This window comes from Melanerpes formicivorus, unplaced genomic scaffold (genome assembly GCF_026170545.1).
Source record: "Melanerpes formicivorus ecotype bairdi unplaced genomic scaffold, bMelFor1.0.p_v2 SCAF_28, whole genome shotgun sequence".
Taxonomy (NCBI): domain Eukaryota; kingdom Metazoa; phylum Chordata; class Aves; order Piciformes; family Picidae; genus Melanerpes; species Melanerpes formicivorus.
In genome coordinates this window covers 1,237,327-1,261,931 of record NW_027142380.1, presented here as the reverse complement: position 1 = coordinate 1,261,931, position 24,605 = coordinate 1,237,327, and the positions used below count along the sequence as shown (strand labels likewise).

General features: G+C 45.2%; 1 protein-coding gene across 1 annotated transcript; it reads left to right on the top strand.

Moving 5' to 3' along the window:
- Positions 1-365: 365 nt before the first annotated feature.
- On the top strand, positions 366-22,819 carry IHO1 (interactor of HORMAD1 1). Its single transcript, XM_068154171.1, has 7 exons — positions 366-514; positions 7,928-8,087; positions 9,456-9,616; positions 11,453-11,501; positions 12,166-12,253; positions 19,529-19,632; positions 20,421-22,819. The coding sequence occupies exons 1-7, from the start codon at positions 459-461 to the stop codon at positions 21,687-21,689; spliced, it is 1,887 nt and encodes a 628-aa protein (XP_068010272.1). The 5' UTR covers positions 366-458; the 3' UTR covers positions 21,690-22,819.
- The last annotated feature ends 1,786 nt before the right edge of the window (positions 22,820-24,605 follow it).

The following is a 24,605-nucleotide window of genomic DNA, read 5'->3' as shown; positions in this document are numbered from 1 at the left end:
AGCAGAAGGACACGGCCTGGCCAGGTGCCTGCCATGGGAACATATTGGAGCTGACCAACAACCCTGGGTGAAATCCAGCAACCCCCAGCCCCCAGTGGAGCCCCATGGGGCAGGCAGGTCCGGCAGGCAGCTGCACCCCAGCACTGTGGAGGGCCTGCAGGCCCCGGCGTGGCCTTGTGGGTCCGGTCTGCCCCGGGCCTACAGAGCCAGGCTCCCTCCACGGCGAGGGGGCACAGGAGGATGCTCCCCCAAACTGGGCTTTCCCCACAGTGAGGGAGCACAGGGGATGCTTCTCCCAAGCCAGGCTCACTCATTCACCTCTGTCTATTTCTCTCTTCCCAGTAGGCCCTGCGTGAATGGCTACAGACAGGTAGGAGAGAGGCGGCGGAGGCCGTGCATGCCAGGGCATGGTGAGGGCTGACAGCTTCCAGTGAGGGTGTCAGCTGTGGAAAAAAACCATGAATTTCAATGTCTGGAATATCAAGGAGATGTTGAGCACACCAACACCCACAGGGTAAGGTGGGGCTGTGGGGTGGGGAAGGAGGAGAGTGAGCAAATTGTCTATTTAATTAAACACTTGTGGTATTGGAGAGCTATGGGATGAAACACCTCCAGAATTGACCTATGCTTACAGTCTGCTTAGTGGTGGTTAGTTAGCCTACTCCTGTTTGTGCCTGCATTGCTCCCAGCCTGCCAGGCACCACCACAGACCCACCTCTGCTGGAAACTTAGAAGCCAGCATCAGCTGAGAGCTCTGCTCTGCTTTATCCAGGGAAGTCCTATCTACGTCTAATTACATAAGTTAAATGCTCCCTCTTGCCTTGTGCAGAGAGCAGATAAAATGAATCATGATTTGGAATATTGTTGCACATTATGTAACTTTAAAATTATTCCATATCCTGCAATTATATGCATGGCTTAATTTTTTTCCCTGCAGAAGTCAAAAAGCAGCTAGAACTCCTCTCATCCACAGTATATAGTGAGCCAACAAATATTATTTGGATGTAAGCATCTGAAGAGCAAGACAAGCTGCATTTTTTTAACTGCAGAGCATTACCTTTTGCATCACATGGCTGAAAAATACAGTGAGATTTATCCCTTGTTTCACTCTGGAGAAGCCAATTGATGAATTTGGTCCTCTGAGCCTCTTTTAGTTAAATAACCCACTTACATAACTAACTGTTGTTCAGATTCACAGCTGTAGTCATACTGTCTTTTTGGCCTGATGCTACCACAACAATAGATAATGATGAAAATATAATAGCAGTTTCCTTGCCCATTATAAAAATACTTGTCAGATGTGTATTAATTAATTGAATTTTGTGCAGATGCAGGGGGCAAAGGGGAGCCAGTTCAGGGAAAAAACATGTTTATACCTGTCATGGTTTTGTCATTATGAATATGCATTGCAGAATTCTATTGTCTTCTTGGTACCTCCAGATTTTATGGGTTGGGGTTTTTTGTTTGGTTGTTTTGTTTTGTTTTGTTTTAATTTTGTTCTCAATAAGTTGCTCCTAAGTAGTTTGAAAATCTGTAGCTTTCCTTCTGGCCAGAGATAGAGCAGGGGAATTTTAGAGAATGTATTAACCTTCACCACTTAATATAGAATAATATATATATAATATTATGTAATTGTGTTGATATACAATGTGTATTTTTAAAAGTACATAAATCATCCTGTGGAATTGTTCAATAGGCAAGGAAATGAGTAGAGGAAGTAAAGTTGCCTTTTTGGAAAGGGATCAGTTGAATTCCTTCCTCCAAAGTATCCTGTCAGCTACAAAGTCTTTCCTTTTAACTCATTTATTAATGCAGGAAGAAAACACAGCCAAGATTTTACCACCCACTCCCCAGCATTCCACATTTTTCGCAAGTGAGCTCAAAAGGATCAAACAGGGCATGAAACATTACTGAAAATGCATCTGAGTTTTTGGAGGAGTTAAGCAGCAGGAGAAGGTTCTTTCTTAGGAGGGGAATTCACTTTTTCCAAAGGAAAAAAAAGAGCTACTCAGGTGCATGTGTGTGTATGGATTTGAAATAGCAGAAAAGGTGTTGCTTACTTTTCCCCTGTCTCAGTTCTGTTACTAGAAACCTTCCTCTCCACACCAGGGGATACTCTGTAATCCCCAGACTACGGCCTTTCAAGGAGCTTTGAAAATGAAATATGAAATCAGCATATAATCTAGGCAGGGTATGAATCATACAGTGAGCTCTTTGCTAGTTTGAGTCAGGGTGCTGCTTCTGAGAGCAGCTGTCACCAGGTCCCTGAGAGCTACAGTGATGTAGTGTCCTCCTGGCAGTGGGTCTGCACAAGCCCAGAATTGCTCTGGGTTTTATTTGTTATCTCCCTGTCAGTCACATATGTGCTTCTCTGTAACTTCTAGTAGACTGAGAAATAGGTTGGTGGAACCAAAGCTCCCGTTTCACTTGGGTTTATGTATCAATATTGCCTAATAGAGATCCTATACATGCAGCAGAGGGAAGATGATCTTGGTCAACGCTGTAACATCAGGGTGCCAATTATTTAAGAAGGTTCGAGTGGGTCAGGTGGATAAAATGACAGCTCTGCAGTGGAGAAAGCTTAGGATCAATTTAAGTGTATTGACTAATGGCACAGTTTTTGTGGATGAAAATGCCAGACTTCATTAGGGAAAGTGCTGTGTTAAAGCAGTCCTGCTGCCTGCCCAGCCTGAAGGGCAGGCAAAGAAAGAAGGATCACAGAGGATGAGAGAACTGCAGCTGCAAAGCAGCAATGCTTCAATCAGCCTTCTATCGACTGGGTAAGTTTCACCAGGATGTAATGCTGAAAGTACATTTCCAGACACTGTAAATACCTGGCTTGGCTGGGAAACTCTCTGGGGAAGGGATGCATCTTGCCTTGGACCTGAGCTGAGCACAGCATTCATGTTCAGGGCAGTATTCCTGTCTGTAGAGCTGCCATTAGAGTGACACTAATGAATTGAAGCCAGCATCTCTGCAGGAGCAACAGAAGCCAATAACCCACTACTGTTTAATTTCAAAAGAGATACTGACACAGTAATAAGGAAGTTCATTAAAAAGAAATCTGGACAGCCAAAAGGGTTAAATGCTTGCCTGAGGCCTAGGGATTATTTAGACTTCATGTGGAAGCTCAGAACAAATGCATACCAGTTTATCAGATCAGATGTGAGAAGGACCAATACTGAGTTGGCATAGTAAAGAGACTACTGAAAATGAAAAGGCATACTTCAAGAAATGATAAACAGCAACAAATAGAACAATAGAAAACAGTATGATTTAAAATTGAAGTGATGAGAATTTTCATGTTCCACATGAAAAGCTGTCAATTGCTAAAGGCAAAAAAGCCACTAACATACCTACTTCCAAAGACAGCAGAAGCAGAAAGCCTACCAGAGAGTATTTAAAGCCAATATATGGTGAAAGCATTAAAGAGGCATTCAAAAGTGATGCTGGAAGTTAAGGCCTACTTGGGCCACTGCTATCTGTGGCTTATTTCTGCTGTTGACAGAAAACCTCCAAATTTAACAACCTCATTCAATCCATTATCCCATAAAATTCCATCCCACATATCAGGGCCACACACTCTGAAGCTGCCTTAAGGTCCCAGAATAAGCAGAAAATGAAGTAGAGTGCCAGGACAAAGACTCAGAGAGCAATTATAAAATTCCTGTGCCTTGGAGGAATGAGAACCTGGGGCTGTAAGTGCAGGCTGGAAGGTGGCTTCAGACTGCAATGGGGCAAAACATCCCTGTCTCCAGATGTCTAATTCTTAATGTGATCATAGATACATTTTGTGTGAGTGAACAGTGTTGCTTCATGGAAATCCCAGTCTTTTCCTAAGGAAAAAACTCTGTGAGGCCCTGCAACTGGCTTAGGACAAAGGGCTGACATGGTTTCCAAGGTGAGGAACCTCTGAGCAGCGTTGAATCACAATTCAATGAATAATGGAGTGGCTCATAGGAAACAAAAGTGACCTTGAGGAATTAAAACAAGTACTTTGAGCCTGAAATCTGGAAATGGGAGATGGTGTTTGAGCTGAATAACCGAGAGGGATTTCATAGTGATTAATTGCATTAAGGCCAGTGCCAGAAATCTGTCTGTAGAAATTCCTTTTAGGATATGGCACAAATGATTTGTAGCAAGAGGATCATGCTGTTCCAAAGGACAGACAGCAAAAAATAATAATTTTATGTTGTGGCCATTCCAAGTGAAGAGGTGACAAATGACTGGAAGCTGCAGTCACTGCTGAAACTCAATTTAAACTCCTCCAGGCTCCTGGATGCTCAAGTTCCTCTGCATATAAATCCAGAGCTGATCCTTGCACATTTGTTGAAAACACTGGCAGGCAGCAAATAGTGGCAACAAGAGCAGCATAGCAGAGAGAGAAAGAGTTCCTGCAGACACAGACTAAAGCTAGGAGGAAGAACAGGTGAGCAGCATCTTCCAGAATTTCAACTGGATTTGCTGGTATGCAGCCCTAGTCTGTAATTGAGAAGGAGCAGAAAGGGCTGGGACATTTTCTACAGGGCAATCAGAAGAAGAGGAACTTTATGTCTCTGCTCCTACTCATGATTACTACCAGGAGAAAAAGATATCTTCTTCAGGAAAGAGACTTTACTACATCTTGAAGGAATGTGTCAGGAAGACATAAATGAGCTTCAAGCACAGTGCTTGGGAAGAAGTGAGATGTTGGCATGAGGTTTGGTGAGGATTAGGAAACTAAGTAAAATCACCCACAGCAGTACCATGGATAAATGTTATTTTACAAACTGTAGACAAATCATTTGGCTTTTCCAAATGGTTCTTAAACCTTGGTGTTGGCTTGTAAGGATGGATCAAATAACAATTACCATTTTTAAACAAGACCTGTAAGCCTATGGCAATTTATAGCCATGAATTTTTAGTTTGTCAGCACCCCTAGAGACAACTGAAAAACACAAGAGGGCATTTATCCCATCCTGTGTTGTATGGGATCTGTTGCTGTTATCTGTTTGTGGTCAAGGCAGAACCTTGGAATGAAAGGTAGACATTGGCATATGGCTGTGCTAAAATCTTTGTAAGTGGAAACCAGAACTTAGAAAACTGTAACAAGCTTCCAGAAGATCTAAATTCTCCTGTGGAGGGCAGATTCCCACTGACAACAGGGAAGCTGAGGCTGTGAAGAGCTAGCTGACTCCTTAGATATGGAGAGGGCTACAGGTTGTTTAGATCATGCCCATATTACAGAAAGAGCTGGAGTTACATAAAGTTAGGTGGGAGAAAGAAATTGCTCCACTGGTAAGCAGAGGATAATTTAGCATTTTTTGGACTCCACAAGAACCTGGTTTACATGCCTTGAGCTGTTTTGGTTTTGGACACATATACTAGTGCCAATGTCATAGGAATATTATGGGCACAAATGTATGAACAACTTGGAGAATGGCTTGTGTCAGCAATTCTCCTGAGATGATCAGTTGTATCATCTAGGAGGGACTTCTAATGGGCATTAAATAGCTGAGATGATTCCTGGCTGTTTATAAGGAAGAATTTATATTTAGGATGGAGCAGCTCAGGCATCCTGAAGGGAATGGTCAGGTGGTTAGAAGATCTGTGACTGCCTGATCATAGATCTGATCACAGATCTAACCACAGTTCGTTGACCTGACCATCAGGGATTGGCCTGGGCCCAGTGTGGCCAGGCTGATGCCGTGCCCAGATGGTCTGGTTAGTAAATGAACTGCCAGGAGTGTTAAGCAAGGGAGAAAGAATTCTGTGGCCCAAGAGAATGTATTCAAGAGAGACATCTGTTTCACCTCCCCACCATAATGTGCAGAAGTGGCATCATTCCTAAACCAACCACTGCAGTAGTGAACTTAAGGCAGAAAAATGAGGCTCCAGAGCAATCAACAGCTGCTCTGGTCATAGTGCAGAGTGAGTGTAGGAAGTCACATGGCTCATAAAGTCCCCTCAGTTCAACACTCCTCAAAACACTGGTCAGAATATTTTTTTTAATAGGAATCTTTTACTGCAGGCATTAAGCAGTGTGAAGGGACCATGAAAATGAGCAGACTGTGGAATATGGTATTTATCAGTTATAGAAGGCACATTCAAAGGGGGGTTGACAAGACAGCAAAGCACTTAAGGATTATAAAAAAACATTTTTTGAACTAAGAGGGAGCTTTTTTTTTTTTGGTAGAAAACAGGAGGATTTAGAAAACTGGTGCAGGAGATGTGATACTCACACTGCAAGCAGGGGTCCTGCCTGTGTGGGTTCGTGGCAGCCCATGTGCTCACATCTCTCCCAGACCTACAGGCTGAAGAGAGAGAAGTTTGGGGCTTGTTGTTGTGTTTTGTTTTGTTTTGGTTGGTTAGTTTTGGTTTGGGGTCTGGGGATTTTGTTTGTTTGTTTTATTGACAAAGCTCAGCTAAGATAGAAACAAGAAGCTGTACTAGTGAAAGTTGTATTCAGATTTCTTTCTTAGTGGATTTGGGGTCCAGAGACAGGTTTGAATTCAGACAGATTTATCAGGCTTTTTGAGACTCCAGAAACCCATACCTCAGCTGGTTTTGCCTGCGGCTAAGCGTACTCAGTGAGCTTAAAGCCTGAAGTATTCACATGATATTGTCACTGACACCACTACATAATGAAGAGGGAGACTGAGCAGTTCAAGAACTGTGGCCAAATCCCTTCCCTCTTGTGTGTGTGATGTTTGGGTTCCTTCCAAAACTGGGAATTAACCAAACATGTCACTGCTAATAAATGTTGGGATGATCATCTTTTGTTACACCCACAAATTAGCATCCCGTTCCTTCTCCTTCACTTATATGGTTTGACATGGAAGGAAAATTCTGGGTAAGAGTGTTTGCATTAATTGTGATCTGTAATTCCCAGTTCCAAAGGCAGTAACACATCTATCCATTTTGGCAGCTTAAAACCAGCAAGAACTGAGAGTGTAAACCTGGCTTGGCTTTTCTTATGTCTGGACCTAGCCTAAGCACTCCATCAGGCTTTGTGGACATAGAGCAATGGAACAGTGATCATGTGAAAACCAAAAAAAACCTCTGTATCTTTGCTAACAAAAAACTGAAGCCAGCCTCCAACCAATGAGCAGTGGTGCAGCTGTACAGAGCAACCCTTGTCTGAGGGAAGCTGGGACAGTGCCATGAGCCTAGTCCACAAAGCAGCAGCAGTTGTATCTCTGAAGAGCAGTCAGATCAGAGCAACACAGCACAAAGTCAAGGCTAGCCAAAGAAAGATTTATCTGGATGGCACACAGGGGAAAAAATAAGAACTTTTGAGTAGTGTGTTTTTATGTTTGAAATATGTCTAACAATTCAGATCAATCTGCCCAGCCATATGCTTCCTATTTATTTGTTGTTCTAGTGTGTCAGTCTTCAGGCATCTGGAGAATATATTGCAAAGAAACTATAGTTATCAGTCAGAAAGGTTTGCTCTGTTGGAGTCAGAAAGGTTTGCTCTGTTGGAACTGCCTTCTAAATAAGCCAAGCAACATCTGAGTAACAACAGAAATTATTATCCACAGTAGTGAAAAGTGAGAGACCCAGCACTTGCTAGGAGCAAACCCCAAGGTATCTCTCATGACAAAGAAGGTAGGATGAACTGAACTTGCCAGCCCTGGTTTTGGTCTTCTGGTTGCAGGACATGCTGGAGAAACATCACTCTCACAAAATGAATGCAGAGCTACTGCACTGCATTTGTACAGGTGTGGCAGCTTTAGCTAAGCAGGTTGGCTTCCCATAGCAAAACCAGACACTGTTGAACATGACGCAGTCACAGCAGTGGTACCCTCTGAGCAGAGAGTGAACACGAACCTGTTGGTGTGGGCCACGCTTGGATGGTTCGAGCAGAACGGTTCCCCAACAGGGAATTTTGTTTGGCTCTTTAATTCCTCAAGATTTATTGACAACCCACTCTGCTCCATTTCAGGCCTAACAAGTTTTCCAGCCAGAGCAGCGCTCCCAGTGACTACTCAAGTTTGAGCGATTCTCAGCTGCTCTTTGGCTCCCAGTTCTGCCCAGAGAATGTGCAGTCAGCAGCAGCGCCGCTGGAGCAGGGCATGCAGCTGGCACAGCACGGCTCTAAGGATGTGAGTCTCCCTCTCTTTCAGGCCTGTGCAGGCACACAATCACCATTCACAGTTAATGGAAAATGCTGAAACCAGGTGATAACGTTTGCAAGTGTCAGTAACTGCTGAAGTCATGTTATCTTCTTGGTACACACATATTTACTGTGACTAGAGAGAGTAGCAACCTGGTCAGGTGAAAACAGATTCATAGCAGATTACTAGAACTTATTAATGAGATAGGTATTCTTTTTTTAATCATATTTTTTACTTACTGAAGTAGTATGAAATGAGTCTGAAGCTAGTGTCTTCAGACTGCCTAGCTAAGGTGGAACATTACATCTTTCCTCTTTGAAAAACAGTGTTGCTCTTCATTAGCTTTCTGCAGGAATGACAAAGATGTTCAGTGTTTACTTCCACTGACTGAGTATTATCTTGCTGTGGTGTTGTTACAGCAGATGCCTGCATGGTTTTAAATTAAGACCTTCTACACTCAAAATCTTTCTCCTACAGCACGTGGTTTCTGATGTCAGCAGCCTCACCAAAACAGTTCCTGAAATGCTAACGCGGAGCAGGGAGCCCAGATGAGGGTTGAACAGTGGTGGCAGCTCTGCTGTACTTGGGTTCCAGATCCTATCAGCTGTCCTCTGTGTTTTGCTGAGGATCTTTTCCTGTGGCAGCTTTTCATCAGGCACAAAACAGGACATTCACTCCTCACAATGAAAGAAGAAAATCTAATGGGATATGCATTTCCCTATGCTTTAAGGGAAAGGCATTTCCATTTTTGTCACGCAGCGTCTGGGAAGTTTTTGCATGATGAAGAAAATCTTTGCAGCTTTCCTATTAATATTGCATTTCTTGTTCTGAAATGTATATTGAAACATGTGAAAAAACTCATCTACAGTCTGGTGATGTTGTTAGTTGGCAGCAAGGTGATGTCATCCACCAAGAAATTCAACAGGGCTTTTTTTTTTCTGCAGATTCCTGTGCAGGGAGCTCCCACTGACATGTTTAACTTTCCCACAGTTCCAGAAACCCTGGAATTCATTTATAGTCTCTGTGTTGATCATACAGGGGAGAAATCTGCACACGAGATGACTGGAGCTAACTGAAAACCCTCAAGATGAGCGAAAAGCCTGAGTCTGGTGGAATTTGGGCTGGCCCTCAGTTCCACAGGGAATCAATCTAACCAGGCACCCTGAGTGAACCACAATCTGATGAAATTCTTAATCTCCTCATCCAATCTAATCTGTCATGTCCAATCACTGAGCTCTCTGTCTGCAAAGCTCTTGGTGCACTAATATTGTGGGGTTGGGTTTTTTTTTTCCCCTAATTAATGTCCTGATTTTGTTTTGTTCTGGGTTTGTTTTTGGTTTTGTGTGTGTGCAACAGGTCAAGCCCAGTATTTTTAGCAAATACCAGGCAAAACCACAGTTATTTGATGAAGATGCAAAAGAGAAAGGTTGGCTGAGCACCTTCGGCTCAGGAAGAGTGAAAAATGTTTTGGAACATTTTGAAGCGAATAAGAACAAAATAAAGGACAAATACGACCGGTAGGTAGGCATCCCCTGGAATGTCTTTCTGTGCTGGTGATTATCACTCCCTGCAGCTCCTTCTTTCCCTCTTAAGAAGTCATATATGACAGAGCTGCATACTCCTCCAGGTTTTAAATACTCTCTGTCTGAAAAGAGCCACAGCGGAAGGGAAAAGGGTTCATTTGCCATGCAATTTATGTAACACCCCCCAGCCAATAACAACGAAACTCCAACTTCAATTTGCATTTTCCATTCTTTATCTAATCAGCAGGTTTTTCTCCTGTGTTGATTGCCTGCAAAAGCCCCTATTTCTCAGAAATTTATAGGCTGTGTTGGAACTGATCAGAGGAACTCTGAGGACAGCCTCCACATTTGTGCCAGATGAGGAGATAGCTAAGCGTACCTGTGTGCAGTGGAAGATGCAATGGTTGCACCTTTACAAACCTGCACTGATCTCTAGATTTTTACCTACATATAAGATTTTGATATCTTTTCTGTTAGCAGACAAGCATAATTTGCTAATGTAATTTACATCTGCTCTTGTCAGGTATTAAGAGTTAAATGTATTTGTAAGCCCTGAGGGGTTTTAAGGAACAAGCTAACCATTCGAAACACTAAAGTGAAAGATGTCAAACTCCCCAGTGCCCCTATAAATAATTCTTAATGCTGAACATTTTGTAATATAACATCCAAATGAAACACATTTTTATTACAAGCCTTTGATCAAATCAGGCTTTGTACTTCTTCCTCTTTTGCAATGGGCACTGTACTCCTGATAAGGCCAACCTGGATTCTCTAATGCCTGTTAGAGAAGAGGAGGATTTTAGTAAGTGAATTATGAGGAATGAACAAACAGTTTTAAATGTTTGGGCAGAGCTCTTAATTATGCTTTATTTCATCTTTAAATTAATTCTGCTCCTTCCCACACTCCAGACTCACTCCCAGATTAGAAGCCTGTTTATAGAAGTAGCTATATTATCTTCACCAAGATAAACGTGTAATTTATCCATTTGTATCCCCCACAAGTTTGACTAATAAAATTAATATCTTTCTTTCCATAAAGCTAGAAAGATTTCTGAGACCCTGCCTAACACTCATAGCCCAGACTCTACCTGGCCTCCACTTTTTTGATTGTTGCAACTTGGACCACTAAGTGATTGATTTTAAAGGATGCAAATCTTCAGAGAGGAAATAGGTTGCCACTTTGCTTAGCAACCACCCTTGCATTTCAGTTTGATAAGACAATCATGAGTATAGCCTGGTTTCCAATGGGCTTGCTGAGCTTAAAAGCACAGATAACAGAAACCACAAGCATAATCTCTGGAGAAAAAGATTTGTTCCTCCTGGCTTGGGCTTTGTGAATGCTGAAGCTTTCCTATATTTTCCCTGCAGTATTTTACTCTAAGTACAATACTCATGTATCCCAGCAACAGGCACATCACTTCGGCCGCCAAGGCTGGGTCCTTCCAGAGCAGATAGCATGGCAAGGGCATCCCAGGAGCTCATGGACAGTTGTGTAAATGCCAACTAAAACTTACAACAGAGGCATGAATGCTGAAAGGCAAGAAGGCCAAAAATGGGAGAGCTGAAAGACAGGAATGTCATGTATATGCTATATATGTGCCTGTGTATGTCTATTTTTTTTCCTACTCTACACAGCAGAATCCACCCTTTCCTAAAACAAGTAAGGTGACTTCAAAGGGTTATGCCCCCTGAAGTAAGCACATTTCTGTACTTACATTCTGCACGACACTATGTCTTGCAGTGTTTCATGTCTCATGTTTACTGTGATCATTTCAATGTCTGTATACTTCAGTAAATTACATGCCTGTTTTATACTTGTTTTCATTTTAGTGAGGTTTTAAGCACCTCTATTTCCAGTATCAAAGACAGGATTCAAGAGGTAAGTTAATTCCAATTCAGAGTTCAGAATAATGAAGAGCTAGAAATGCTACAAAATATTAACCTACTCTCCTTTATTGTGCTGATACTTGAATTAGTACACTGTTCATCTTGAGTACTCGAATCAACAGTTGTCAGGTGTTTTTGCATATACCATTGGCTTTATGGCCTGTCCTTAGGGTCAAGGTCTTTAGGGGCTTGCCTCTGAGTCAGCTGTGGAATTTCTCTGGGTCTCACAAGCTAAAAAAAGCTGTTATGGTTGTCTCCAAGTATCAATTACTCATTCCTTCTGCCTGAAAAGAGTAGTTTGGCCTTACTTATAGTCTTACTGTCTGAAGGTGAAGACCTCTCCCCAACCGTTTCATAGTGGATTTGATTAATGCCATTATTAACACTATTTTACAGATTGGTTATCTCTGTTTTGGATTCTGTTAAGATGTCTGCAATGTTTCATGAGCTTTTTGAGCCATTGCAGAAACCCTTTGGGTTTGCAAACCACAGCTGGACCAATTGTTCCAAGCGACAGATAAATAACCATTTTCGGGCTGTTCCATTCCACGCGTTGCAGTCATTGTTCAGTGCTGTTTGAGGCTGTGTTCTTTCAAACAAAGAAAGGGCAATGCATTCACCTTCTCATTTACTTCCTTTTTTTTTTTTTTCTGCAGCTGCAAGCATGCTTGGACAAGTTTGAGGAAACGTTTGACTCAAGAAACAAATCCATTTTGGTTCACCTAGAAACCATTTCCAAGACACGTAAGTCCTTTCCCTATTCCTCTTAACAGCAGAGGGCACAGTCAAACTGCTTAATGTCAGCGTTGTCTTCAAGCTGAGGTGAACTAGGCAAGTCATGCAGCTCACAGCTGCTCCTCAGCAGGGAGAAGAGCGAATGAGACTTAACCATGCTATGGACTTTTCTGTTATTTTCCATTCTTACTCTGCTGTGTTCCCCTTTTTCCTGCTCTCTTGTACCGAGTAGAAGAACCTGGGTACTGCGTGGTTAGGCACCACAAGTAAACGCGCCTCTACGCTTTTGTGTTCTGCCTGGAGGATGAGCATTTTTAGACTATCCGGAGCACTAATGAAATACACAGTAAAAATAACTCTGATATTTATATCCTGAGTATCCAGTTTCAGTTTTTAGGGCTTTCTCAGATTTTTGCATGTTGGTTTGAAGTCTCCCAGCACTCCTTTGTGCTTTAAGTGATTGGATTTTAGATATGAGCGATTCTGCTAATTGCTTAAGTAAGAATTCCATAGTGAAGCATGCTGTTGCCCTGGTGAAAACCTGATCTCCAAAAAAAAAAACCCACAATAATGTAAAACACTTTTGGAGAGCTGTCTCTGAAGTGGCTATTCACAGCAGTCTTTACTAAGGAAAGTGCTTCAGAGAAATTGTTTCTAATGTGGCTTAGATCTAGGCCTTTGAGAGTATATTCTTTTTTAACGCTGCCATGATTTTATGGCAACACCCTGTCAGGACTGCTCACAGCTTGCCCTGCTCCTTGCAAGAGCAAGAAGCCAGTTTCAATACGTGCAAGAAATTTGAAGTGAGTTATACCTTGTGAAATCTAGGTAGCAGACCTTCACAAAAGCTCTGTAATATTTATTGTGTGGTAAAATGTGGCTTTCACAAAGCACAGCTCTGACAGATACCCTTTAAGTCAGCACAGCCCTCTAGGGCAAAGAGCATGGAGTCTGCCACATTCTGCTGGGAGCCATGATAGCCCATAATTTTGAAATACCAATCTTGTTATATTAAGAACACTCCCTTGCTGTGCTTGGCAAGTGTTCTTGGTGGGACCTTAATATAAGCAAGAATCTGCTTTGGCCAGCACAACAAGTTCCCTATTAGACATTTGCCCATCTTTTGATTGCTTCAATGCCTCAACTTGTCCACTCTGCAGCAGGACTTTGTCTAATTTCATCTAACTCGTGCACAGAAACTGTTGTCATGGCACTGAAAATCAAATCTATTGTTCACAATTCCCCCTCTTCATTCCATACCATTTGCTCAGCTGTCCTGTTTCTTCTCCATACTCATTTTAAATAAATGTGCCTTGAATGAAATGAGAAACCTCCCAGAGGTGCCTGCTGCTAGATTTTCAAAGCAATTGAAAAGAAAAATTGGCACTTTCTGTAATGTATCATGCTGCAGAGTGCTGAATATATAATGCAAATCATCTCACGCTCCACAATGCTGTTCTTTCTGTGTATCTGGGAGGTTCTTCTGTCACTGCTTAATTGCTGATAAATACTAACATTTGAGTCACATCACAGTGATGGATAATTAAGTTCCCACTAAATAAATACATGCACTATTGCCTTGAAAAGATCCCATTTGAGGCAATTCCTTTGGAAAAAAAAAGATAGTATAAAATTCCTAAACTCAGGTGATAAAGAGCTCAAGTCAGAGCTCATAACGAACTGAATGCCAGTGGCTGATGACACAGTACCTCAGGGCATCAGTGACATGGTAGAGACCTGGCAAATCGTTGGCAGTGGAGGATTTCACATGAAGGAGAGGAATGCAGATGATGAGGAGGTTCTTTTCTAGGAGAGAAGTAGTGCACCAAGATACTCAAACAGCTCTGAAAAGCAAAGAAACATGGAACTTGAAATCGTGTCTTAATTTAAGTCTTAGGAGGAGTTTCATTTGTATCAGTGGGTAGCAAGGACATTGGGCACAGTCTACATAGCCACTGGGTGAGAAAAAAAAAAAACAACAGAAAATATTTTTCAAAATAGATTTCTAAAGCATTTACAAATACTGTTGGGCTGGCATGCTCTATGCAGCAAGATAAGAAACCTGCTCCCTTCTGAGTGTTTGTCCATACGTCCCTGTAAACAGGGCATAGAGCTGTGTCTGGCACTGGAGTTCAGACAACACTTGCTTGAGCAGCTTCCACAGGGGCACAGCTGCTTTATTGCTTGCTGACTTATCAGTGAGCTGTGCACAGAGATGGAAAGAGACATTGAGAGGCCGTGTCCTCACTTCTTCCACCTTAGAGAGAGCTTCTCTAGTTGACTTGCATAGTCACCATTTGCTCTTTCCTTCGGGTTTCAGCTCTTGTAACTCACGCCTTTTGATATTTTGCTCATTTTTATTACATACCCACACTTCTATCAAAACTTTTTCTTTTTTTCCTTTTTTTTTTTTAATACAAAATCCAATTTTCACAACTCAGCCTTCTCTGAACTGCTTTGCTTTTCTGGTGATTCCAGCTGTGACATCTCACCACAGCCATACCCTCCACATAACCTTGACTTCAGCGCAAATGAAGCGCATACTCCCAGCCAGCATACCACTAGCAATCTTCTGATGCTCCTGCCAGCAAGGATGACAAAATAATGTGTAGTATGTCCCTTACAGAGACATGAGCTGATGCAATTCCCTGACAAAATCCAGTGCCTTGTGGGCAATTTTCAAACATGACTTGCTTCAAGGCTCCCCAGGCCTAAGCAGGTTTCTAGGGGGATTTGAGCTCATTTATTGTGAACAGTATGGTTCAGACTGGAACACTCAGTTCAAGCTCCCTTATGTAAGGACTTAAAAGTCAAAAGGTTTAAAACTGACCACAGAAATGCCTTTTCCATGCAGCTGCTAACCAGCCATGAACTGACTGGCAATGAAAGTTGAGATGTGTGACAATCAGACTCCAAAACCCCTCGGCATGGAATGGCATGAGGGTATGTGGTTATCTTGCTGAATGTTGAAACCTTCATTGTCACACTTCAGGGCTTGCAGCACTGCTGCTATAGAGCAGGCTGAGACTGGGATCAGCTCATCCCGCAGTTCCTGAATGCAGGTCCCTTTGTCCATGCTGCAGAAGGGGACCCAGGCTAAACAGGCACAAACCTGCCAGCTGACTACTTTGGCTATGTCTAAGCAAGATGCAGCTGTGAGAGCCCAGATGTCTTGCCTGCTGGCAACAGCTCAGATGCTGACCAGGGAGAGAATGCAGTGCTCTGCTGAGCTCCATTGCTGTCTTCCTTGCTCATGCCTCACCAGCTTAATACCACCTCCTATTTCCCCTAGTGAGTCTGAGTGTGGGGGTACCAACCTCCCTCCATAGTGTTATTTAAAGCCTCTGCACTGTCAGTGCTGGTCTCAGGATGAGCTGCGTCATAGGTGGGCATCAGAAGCAGTTGCTGCTTAATATTCTTCGGCTGGGCTCCCTCCCTTGGCTGTTCAGACCGCAGTTTTCAGCTGCTGGGAGTACACCAGAGTGCAGGCAGGCATTTGTGGAGAACTCTCTGCAGCACAGGGTGGCAGACCTACCATGAGCTCCTATGGTCTTTAATCTCATGCCAGATCACACATTCCATATGTTATCAATGTAAACCAGAAGCATCTGGAGACAATGGTACAGCAAATCAAAACACAGCAACACTCCAGCTTGTGAAAAAAAGGGTTTGTTTAGATTAAAATACCTTAAGAGAGGCACTAGTCTGTGTAAAAGCCACCCACTGGGCAAAGATTTTCCCTTTATGATCAAATAACCTGCTGAGAGGGTTATTTGAGTCAAACTTTCTCTGAAGCAGCCACTCCTGATAGATGTCAAAAACAAGAGGCTTGACAAACAGGGTCCTAGAGCTGATCTGATTTGGCCATCTCAGTGCCTATATTTTTTGTTGGGTTTTTTGTTTATTAACACTTGGGGTTTTTAATTGTGTTTAATTGTGTTTGACAAGTCTGAACACTCCTCTGGTATGGAAGCCAGAGAGGGAAGGAGAGTGCCCCTCCTCTGTGCTGGGGTTTTTTTCTGCAGAATACTCCTACACGTACGAATGAAATGCATTCCAAAGACGAGCTGTCAGTTGCTTGCCTGCAGCACGCTGTGCTGAGTCAAACGTATGTGCAGATCACAAGCCCAGGGGATGCAGTGCTATTTTTAGACTGAGGATACCATGTTGTGGCAGAGCAGACAGACTAGGGAAATCAGAAAGTTTTAAAAATAATTCTGAACTAAAATTAAGCCGATGGGGAAGAGCAGCAAGCTGAGGTAAGCTTGCTAATGCTGGCCTTCCTGTGTACTCCCTGTGTAGAAATGGAAGGTAGTGAAGTGAAAGGTGTTTCCTCTTTCAGTTGCTGCTGCTTTCCTCTCTTGACAGGCTTGCAGGATGGGAGGGGGCTGGCAGGCTCCCTTGGATTGCGGGTAGCCCTTGAGTCTAGCCAGAGAGGCCTAGAAGACCTGCTCATGCACTCCGTTACAAACACATTCTGCGAGACATAGCTTTCCCCCAGCAGTTTGTAAAAGAAGTAAATCTGTCAGAACAAAAAATGAAAAGCTTTAAAATGTCAGTGAGAGAGCAGGGACAAGCAAATTGCCTGCAACAGCAGAGAGCTGATTAGTTGAAATATGTGCAAAAATTCCTCAGAAATCAGCCACGCTCCTCCAGAGAACAGGCAAAGCTGTGTGGTAATGAGGATCCTGACAAAATGGAGACAAGCCCTGTAGCCTAGGTGTGGGAGGTGGTTTGACTTGATGTACATGAGGAAAACACATGGATAAGGCAACTGCAGGGTTCCCTCTCCCAAATGGCAGCAGGGTGCCCTGTATCCAAGCATCGCTCGTTCCCAGAAAGGCAAAAACAGTTAAAAATACAGCCTGGCACAGGGGTTCCCTGCTGCCAGGATGCAGCTCTCAGCACGCTCCCCACCCTTCCGACAGCAGCCTTGGTACCTCAGCCCCATGCCACCAGACACCTCTGGGTTACGTGGCTGAAGAAGCCAAAGGCTTTCAATCTCCTTTCATAAGAGGAGATTATCGTCTAAGCACTTAATTGCCTTGTAGCTTGTCTCTGCACGTGTCCCACCTCGATCTCTTTTTTGCCTTTCACACAGACAGCCAGGACAGCCTGCAGGCTTCTGGACACCCTGGGGCGCACAGCAGTTCCCACCAGCCAGAGCCTGCACACAGCCACATGGCCCTGTCTCACCTGTACTCCCTGGTGCTGCCATTTGCATCTTTCTGTCACCTGCCAACGAGCTAAATGCCCACTGGCTTTTACACCCAAGTTAGGACAGCAGATTTTAAGATTTTAATTGTTTGGCTCCTGGGCAGGCCTGGAGGAGCACCTTCCAGAGTGACCTTGTCCCTTCATGCCATTCCTCTCAAGAGGTGATGTTTTCCCTTTGAGGCTTATCCAACTGATTTTTCTATTATTATTTTTTCCCCCCACAGTATGTGACAACTTATCCTGAAAAGCTTTCTTTGGATCTCCAGAAAGGCCACTGTGTTGCCTTTGCCTAAGTCACCTACCTTATCCTAGTGTATTAGATTAGTCAGGCACAATCTGCCTTTTATAAAATCTTGTTGCATTGTATTCCTTTTCCTCACGTGTCTTTGAGCACTCTTTCCCTTAAGGTCTATTCTAAACCTTTGCACAGTAGGAGAACTAGCCCATAATTGCCCAGATCTCTTCCCTTTCTTCCCTCCCAAATGCACCTTCTTGAAATGTCCCTATTTTTTACAGGGGGTGGAAGCCTGTACAATCAATTCCTGCCCACCTGTTTTTCACTCTAATAGTTTTTAACTCTTTGACCAGTTCTAGACAGAGTTTGCCAGAAAGGTACAGCTCACTGAGGTAATTAAATCTCTGCGAGATTAATGAAAGAACCGGGCAGGAGGGGAGATCCCAAATGCCCTGCAACTCTGCAGCCTGCGAGCACGCACACCTCTCCGGAGCAAGAGGTGCTGCACTCTGCAGGCAGAAATAGCTTCAGCCAGGCTTTCGGCTGACACCAGAGTCAATCAAATGTGTTGGATCTGCAGCAAAAGAGGATTAATTAATTGCAGAGCTCTTGTAGCCGCTTGTTGAAATGCAGGCTTCCTCCTGGCCCTTCTCAGGCGCGCAGCACTACTCCGGGACTCCAGAGTTTCTGTTTTCCCAGCCCGTTGGCTTGGCAATACACTGCAGTGTTTAGAAGTGTTTTGCATGTTCTGCCCTAGCTACACCATCTGTACACACCTGCCTGCACTATGCACGGGGAAGATCAGACATGTTTAGCAAACAGCTCTTTCTCTCTGTTCTAATTTACCATTTTAAAGGACGATTTCTGTGCAATTGTGGAGGATTTTTCATCTCCGCGTACACTGCAAACTGTGCTCCCGTACATACTGCGTTTGGCACAGCAGTGGTTCCTATGAAAATTATTCCAGCTCTATGGGAATAAGTTTATTGTCCTGTCATATAACACAAACCACATTTTATATCAGCTTTTCAATGAGACTTACTGAAGCCAAGAGGATCTTGCTCCAATTTAACACCCTCCTGGGGTGTCCATGCCACTGCAGGACACTGCTGGGGCCCCCTACTTTCTGCCGTTCCAGCTGCAGCTGACCAAGCGCTGGATGCAGATGCCTAGTTCAGATGGGTTTGGGCCCCATCTCTTCCTGTGCCTAGCAACTGGAATCCCAAATTCTTTGCACTCTTCTTCATAAATTCACAGTATCCCCTCAGACAGCTTTCCTTCAGTTACCAGCCTCCTCTGCCTTTCTGGCATGCAGTCTCTGGTTGCGCTTTTTAGCCAAGAACCTCTTGCATCTCTGTCCTATTACCAGCAATGCTACTCCTCCCACCACACATTCAAGCCCCTGTTTCCCATCAGCTGGTTAGAAAAGAGAGTTGGTTATACAGCAATGAGTCAGCCATAGTAGGACCTTTTCTACCCTGGCCATGCCTGTTGTGCAGTTGGTGGACAGCTGAGCCTCAGCCTTCCTTGCACTGAGCTAACCAACTTTTGTAGCTTTGCATAGCTTTTCATCTCCAGCTGCCATATTAATAGAACAGAGTAAATGAGGTTTGGCTATAAAGAGCATCTTCTAAACCCCAAGTGCTTTGCATTAAACATCCACCTTATTGTTCATCACTTGGGGCTCAGGGAGATCTCAGTGGGCAAATCACTATGGCACAATGAGTTATTTCGTGCCAAGCCATGGAGAAAGTTGCAACAGTATTGATAGTGCTTTATTCACATTTACAAATGAAAGACTGACTGTGTTTTTTATTGATTTCCCTGTTTAGTGCAAGATGCTCTTCAAAGTCACTGTGACTCGGTGCTGAAAGCCCTCACAGATAAAAGCCAAATGGAGCAGGCGCTGCTGGAGATGGAGAGGAGACTCGCAGCCGTAAGTGCAGGGATTAATCTTTTATTCTGGATCTTCATTCTGAATTTCTCCTGCTTCTGTAAAATATTAACTGGATATTAAATTGCCTTTGAATGGCAGATTATAAAGTAGACAGCTCCTGCTGTAATGAAGGGGGAAAGGCATATTAAAATGCTAATTCTAGGCCAGATACTGACTGATGCTTAAGCAAGTGCCGAGTAACAGTGCTGCAAGCTCTGAGGAAACCCTGGTCAGTAAACAGGGAACCCAACAATGCCCTGTAGTGACAGCCCACAATGAGCACTGCTTTCTCACACTGGCACATGCCTGTCCTGGAGGAGGTGGTGCAGCAATGCTTGAGAAGGGAGAGCATCTCACAGAAGTCCAGGACCTTGCCCCTACTGCTGGATGGCTTCTCAGTGAGAGTAAAAAACAGGTGAAAAAGGAACAAGTGGGTGTCAGAGATGAAAGAATGAACTTTCAGAGTGAATTCCTGAACAGGTCTGGTTTCTCCATATGCCCTGCTGCAGGAATTGCATTTGTCAAGCATGTGTCACTCCAGTGTGTGAGAAGGCAGCACACCTGGAGGGGGAAGCACACAGTGGATCAGGCATATGCCCCAGTCCCAAACTTCTCACTTCTGTGGGACAGTTTGAGATTAAATATTACACAGGGAGATAAAATTGTTGACGTTCAGTTTAATACTCGACTTAAGAAGTCTAATTGATACACAATTACCTAAAACTTTCTTTTTTGGATACCATTACTGCACCTTTTAATGTCTTGCTTCCTATGTGATGCTTCCTCAGAAAGATGTGGAGATTCTGGAAGTGAAATCCAGTGTCCAACTGCTGAAAGAGGGTCTGGAGTCATTGCCAGCTCAGCTGAGTAATCAGCACCTAAAGCTTTGTGAAGAATTAGGCTTCTTGAAGCTCCCCAGCATCTTAGTGGAGCTGCACACATTCATTTCCAGTGCCAAAATGCCCCCTCACACAACAGATAACTCTTGCCAGACCTCCCCTGGCCTGTGCCAAAACTGTGTTCTGGGTGATGAGAACTCACACTGGCTGTTCTGCCAAGGCAGGAGGATTTGCAGCTCCTTGGGTCGGTCTCAGTCCCCCTGCATGATGGTGGGGGAGCAGCAAGGAGACTCCTCCCTGAGGAATCAGGTCACTAAGGGTGGCACATCTACAGGTGTCTTAAACACAGCTTCAGCAGCGTGTGACAGAGAAGACACCTCTTTGCAGGTGAAGTATGGTTTGGAAACACAGAACTGTGCTAACCACCCTTGCTTGTACTGCACTCACAGTCAATTTTTGGGGGATAGTCAGAAGAAAACCAGTTCTGTACCTCAGCAGATGCCTCCACCAACTCCAATGCCTCTACCAACCCCAATGAGGAAGGCATTCAGGAGAGGCACTCAAGGACTTCAGCATGTGACACCATCACAACAGAGGCAACCTCAAGTTTGCCACCTTCCTGTGCACAAAGATATGTCTGGGCAAAGAGACTGGGTCACAGACAGCAAGAGTGCAGCTGTAGAGAACAAAGCAAAAGAAAGGCCAGGAAGAATCCCCTGGAATAAAACAGTGGGAAGGAAGAGAAGATGCATTGCTAGGAGGAAACACAAGCTTCCTCATTGTGCTGACAGTCGACTGAATCAAAGGAAGGCAAATGGGATTATGGAGTTGGAAAGCTCCAGAAAAAATTACTTTCCCAGACACATGGTTGCTCTTGACTTAGGAAGCTCTGACCCGCTTCACGCAGCTGCCAGTCAGCAGGCCCTCAGCAGCGCTCAGCAGAAGCTTGGGGAGCCCTTCCCACAACTTGCAGACAAAAAAAGGAGAAGTTTGGAAATGAAGGAAAGAGTCAATGTGTCCAGCGTCAAAAGGAACATCTGGGATTCCTCTCCTCAGGAGAATGTGTTTCCCCTGTGTAGCACCACGGGTGCAAAGCAGATGAGCTGCGTCACTCTGCGCAGCCCTGCAGCCTCCGGCAGACCAAGCCCTGTCGCCGTGCTGGCTCAGCAGCACACAGCCTGCTGCTCTCTCGTCCTGGATAGTGATTACTCTGACTGAAGGGCTTGGGTTCACTTTCCCAACCCTCAGCACAACCTTGGCCATCACCATTGCGGTTTATTCCTCCAAATATGTTACCTGCTCAGAGACAAGGCTCCTGCCTGGATGCTTGGAAGTATTAGTGCCCGCTTGGATCTATTGTAAAGGACTGAGCAGTTGGAGGGGAAGCCCTCCCATAGCTATGAAAGCTGATGGCATCTGTATTACTTTATCACCTGGATCCCACAGGTGCCACAGACTCCAATTACCATCGCATTTAGGCAGCAGAATGGTACCTGTGGAGTTTGCTGAAGCATTCCCCAGGGAGGAGAGAGTTGGCAGAGCACATGCAGGTAGCTCAATCAGACTGAGCACTGAGATCTAATTGAAACTTTTCAAATAGATAGATGAACTAGCACCTCTGTGGCCAGAGTTTTGCCCTTGTTTCTCACTCATAGTCTCTATATAATCATTTGTATGTCTCAAAGTTCAGCTTTTTGGCTCCAGAGGCCATTGTTGTGTTGTTCTGGTTGGTTTTCATAAGGTTATGGTTTGTCCCAGGAGTTTGTGAATGTTAGACAGGGACAAGTTTAGTTGAGGAAAACCAAATCCCAGCGTCTCAGGTTATGAGCTGTTGCATTTCTTCTCCTTTTAGGTTGATATTTCTTGGTTTCAGAAGTTTCAGGAAATTATTCAGTTTGTAGTTTATTTGTCTCTTCTACCTCTTGACTAATTGAGGGCAAGGTCAAGGGCAGTGGGTCTCAAACAGAATCAGAAAGACGTGATGTTCAGAGTCACGGATGGATAATTCTCATCCTTTAGAAACCTGCACCTCTGTGGTGAGGGTCTGCTCCAAAATGTTCACATTAGAAAGGACCAGCCTACTTACCTAACCTGGCACACACAGCAGCAAAAGTGTTGAGCAGCGGAGCAGCTCTTTCCCGGTACCCAGCTGTGTCTCTCAGTAGCTTCCACTGCCCCAGATAGCTGTCACGTTTGGTTCCTCAGCTGAGACGTTACTGGCAGAAGAAGCATTTTGCTGTTGACAAAACAGGTCTATTGCCACAAATAACACTGGTCCAGCTTTGTTGTCCTAAGGAGGAAGCTTAGGATCCTTTTTTCCTAGCTTGAATAAATGCATTGTGTCTTCACCAAAAGCCAGTGCCTTTGTGTTGTTTTTTGGGAGAGGCAGGATCCTGTCTCAGTGGGTGAGCAGGCGGGTGCCTTTCAGCTCTTCAACTCCCCTGGACTGTAGAACTGGGAGGATTCATTTTTTTCCCCTCACTTTTCTGATGTTTAAAGAAGGAAATCCCCACCCTTCCAGTCCAACACTGGTTTGGTGATATTAATTAGCACGGAGAAGGAGGTGTTCAAGAGGAGATTGGACGTGGCACTTGGTGCCATGGTCTAGTCATGAGGTCTGTGGTGACAGGTTGGACTCGATGATCCTCGAGGTCTCTTCCAACCTTAGCGGTACTGGGGGGGGGGGTAGGGGGAGGGCGGGGGGGGGAGGGGAGGGAGGGCGGGGGGATCCGGTGTGGGGAGCCCCCAGCACCTTGGAACCTCCCAGCTCAGCAGAGGGTGACGGCTGCCAACAGCAGCGGCCATTCATTTAACTTCGTTTCACAGTTGTCCTGGGCAAAATCTACTCGTGGGACTCTCACGCCTCGCGTTCTGGGGTGGAGGGGACAGGCACAGACCCCCTCGCAACCCGGACCTGGACGCTCACCCCAGCTCGGCAGGCATGCCTGAGCTTGGAGGGACCTCTGGAGGTGGTGCTGCAAGCCCGTGCCGAGCCAGAGCAGGTCCTGGCTCCCCGAGCATGGAGCACCAGAGCCGTGGAGTACAATGTCGGGCTGCCCTGGGGACCACGCAGCCACCACCGTACACACACGACCGCACACAGAAGGATCGCATGCAAAATCCCCGGAAAAAGGAGATGGAACGGCCACGGCAGCCGGCAGTGCTTCCCCCTGGCACCAGCCATCTCCCCAGGGAAGCAGGGGGAACCCCTGGGGTGCCACCCTGGCTCCCACAAAACAGCCCCGAACACACCAGTTCTTGCCTGGGGTCGCCACCACAGTTTTCACTGCCAGCAAGAATATTTGTCCCAATATGGCTGTGATGATGGTGAATCCTCTCCTAGCCTCCCAGACGAAAACCAGAAACGTGTGCTGACGGCCCTACCCCGTGCCCGCGGCGGGCAGCCCCAGCCAGCAGCGAGTGCCTCTCTCTCAGCGTATGCATCTGCCAAGCTCACTGTCTCTGTGACAGAACCAGACATGCTGCCAGGCACACTGGGCCCTGCACATGCAGATTCTCGCAGCCTTTGCCCCCGTGGAGCTGCCAACACCTGTGCTTGTGATGTCTCATCCCACTCTTTGCCAAAGGTCCCTGGGGAAGATACCAGGGGTAATCCCTGCAGCAGCACAGCCAAGAGGGACTCCAGGCTGTTTGTGGGCACTTATATGGGGCAATTTTCTGCTAAACTGGGGGGTTGCCCTGTTTCCTTGAGGGAGAGCCTGGGAGAATGGGGAGGACAGTGGCCAGAAGCCAGCAACATGCAGGCATCCATGGGCATGGGGCGTGAGAGCACAGATCACATCCTCTGCCCCATGTCCCTAGCTGCACAGGCAGCCAGGCAGCCACTGTGGTGGCAGGCAGCAGACTGCTCATCTTTTCATCTGCTGCTGAGTCACTTGGCAGAGGAGGAAACCACTGGTGGCACAGGGGATGCAGAGGTGGCTGCTGCACCCCTGCTTGGCGCTCAAGGCACCCTGATGACTGCCGAATGTGGAGCACAGCCGTTGCCCTCCTCACAGCCCTGCTGCATGCTCAGCACTGTGGCCACCCCTTCCACAGGATGAGACCAGCTGACTGTGGTGGACCCCAGTGCTGGCAGTGCCCAGTGCAGTGCAGGCTCACCAGCAGTCCCCC